The 1843-nt window shown below is 50.7% G+C and overlaps 1 protein-coding gene across 1 annotated transcript; it reads left to right on the forward strand.

The window, feature by feature from the left end:
• Positions 1 to 811: 811 nt before the first annotated feature.
• On the forward strand, positions 812 to 1843 carry LOC141129192 (nuclear factor 7, brain-like). The gene has a single exon (XM_073617063.1). It carries the CDS (start codon positions 812 to 814, stop codon positions 1841 to 1843), a length of 1032 nt encoding a protein of 343 aa, XP_073473164.1.

The raw sequence follows: 1843 nt of genomic DNA on the forward strand, positions 1-1843 counted from the left end.
TTGGCAGCACTGATCTAGAAGAGGGGGAGTTTCCCATTGAGCAGTCAGGGAGGCATGTAAGAGCCACTCAGTGCGTGAAACTGTAATGTAATGTAATGTCACTGCTTGCAGAGAGGAGCTGTCAAGACTCGGCACTGATGTCGGGGGTGGGCGGGACGGAATAGCTAGCCTATCAAACACAAGCCAACGGGATAGGGACTGGGCAGGCCACTCTGTGTATGTGGCTCCGCCCCCTTTCTTAGGCAGTCCAATCATTGACTGGTGTATGATAGCTGATAGCAAGGGGATGGAGCCACATACACGGAGCGGCCTGCCCAGCCCCCTATCCCATTGGCTTGTGTTTGATAAGCTAGCTGTTTGGTCTCGCCGACCCCCGACATCAACGCAGAGTTTTGACAGCTCCTCTCTGCAAGCAGTAATGTTACATTACAGTTTCACGCATGGAGTGGCTCTTGCATGCCTCCCTGACTGCTCAATGGGCAACTGTCTCACAGCAGCTCCCTAAACAGTCTCTTGCAGCATTTTACAGCAGACCTCTGGGGACACATTAGGGTGTGCCCAGGCACACCCCCTGCATACACCTATGTGTGCAGGAATGTACATAACTGGTCACCTCGCCCTGTGTAGGAATGTACAGAGCTGGTCACCTTGCCCTGTGTAGGAATGTGCAGAGCTGGTCACCTTGCCCTGTGTAGGAATGTACAGAGCTGGTCACCTCGCCCTGTGTAGGAATGTACAGAACTGGTTAATGAGTGTCGGATACTTTCACTGTCATTTTCTCTCTCTCTCTCTCTCTCTTCTGCTCTCAGCGATGGCATCTGCTGATCTGAGGAAGGAGCTGGAATGTTACGTCTGTCTGAACATTTATACAGATCCTGTAACCCTGAAATGTGGACATAACTTCTGCCGGGACTGTATTGGTCGTGTGTTGGATACACAGGAGGGGTCTGGAGGTTATTCCTGTCCTGAATGTAGAGAAGAGTTCCAGGATCGGCCTGCACTGCACAGGAACATAACACTACGGAACATAGTGGAGAGTTTCCTGTCTGCTCAGCCAGATCAGAAGAAGTCCGGGGTCTTCTCTACTTACTGTATTCACACTCCTGTACCTGCTGTGATATCCTGTCTGATGTGTGAAGCTTCTCTGTGTGACAATCACCTGAGAGTCCACAGCAAGTCACCAGAACACGTCTTATGTGTCCCCACCACTTCCTTGGAGAACAGGAAATGCTCCGTCCAACACTCACACCTCCAGGCTGGAGGACCAAATATTGGGGCTGTACAGCAAACATCGGGGGTGTCGGGGGTTACAGACATATTATTGGACGTGGGGACAGCTAGTAATCTTCTACATATATCAGATGACCAGAAAACTGTATCCTGGTCATCATCACATCAGAAACGCCCAGAAACACCAGAGAGATTTCAGTGTTCTCAGGTGATGAGCAGTCAGAGGTTCTCCTCAGGGAGACATTACTGGGAAGTGGATGTCAGGAGGGCAGGGTACTGGAGAGTCGGGATGTGTTACCCCAGTATAGACAGGAGAGGAGGTCAGGCATATATTGGAAATAATAAGAAGTCCTGGAGTTTGGAGGGGGGGTGGGGGTGGGATAATCAGCACTCAGTGATACATGACAGGAAAGAGATCCGATTACCCAGCATTGTCTCCAGTGGGAAAGCCAGGATAGATCTGGATTATGAGGCCGGGCGGATCTCCTTTTATGATCTGTGTGACCCGATCCGACATCTCCACACCTTCACCACCACCTTCACTGAGCCCCTCCATGCTGGGGTATATGTAAGTGGAGGTTATATAAAGATACGTGGGGGGAATCAGAAGTGA

The sequence above is a fragment of the Aquarana catesbeiana genome, linkage group LG01, assembly GCF_042186555.1.
Source record: "Aquarana catesbeiana isolate 2022-GZ linkage group LG01, ASM4218655v1, whole genome shotgun sequence".
Taxonomy (NCBI): Eukaryota; Metazoa; Chordata; class Amphibia; order Anura; family Ranidae; genus Aquarana; species Aquarana catesbeiana.

Coding starts and splice junctions, on each gene's coding strand:
- LOC141129192 (XM_073617063.1), top strand. CDS start 812: ATGGCATCTGCTGATCTGAGGAAGGAGCTGGAATGTTACGTCTGTCTG.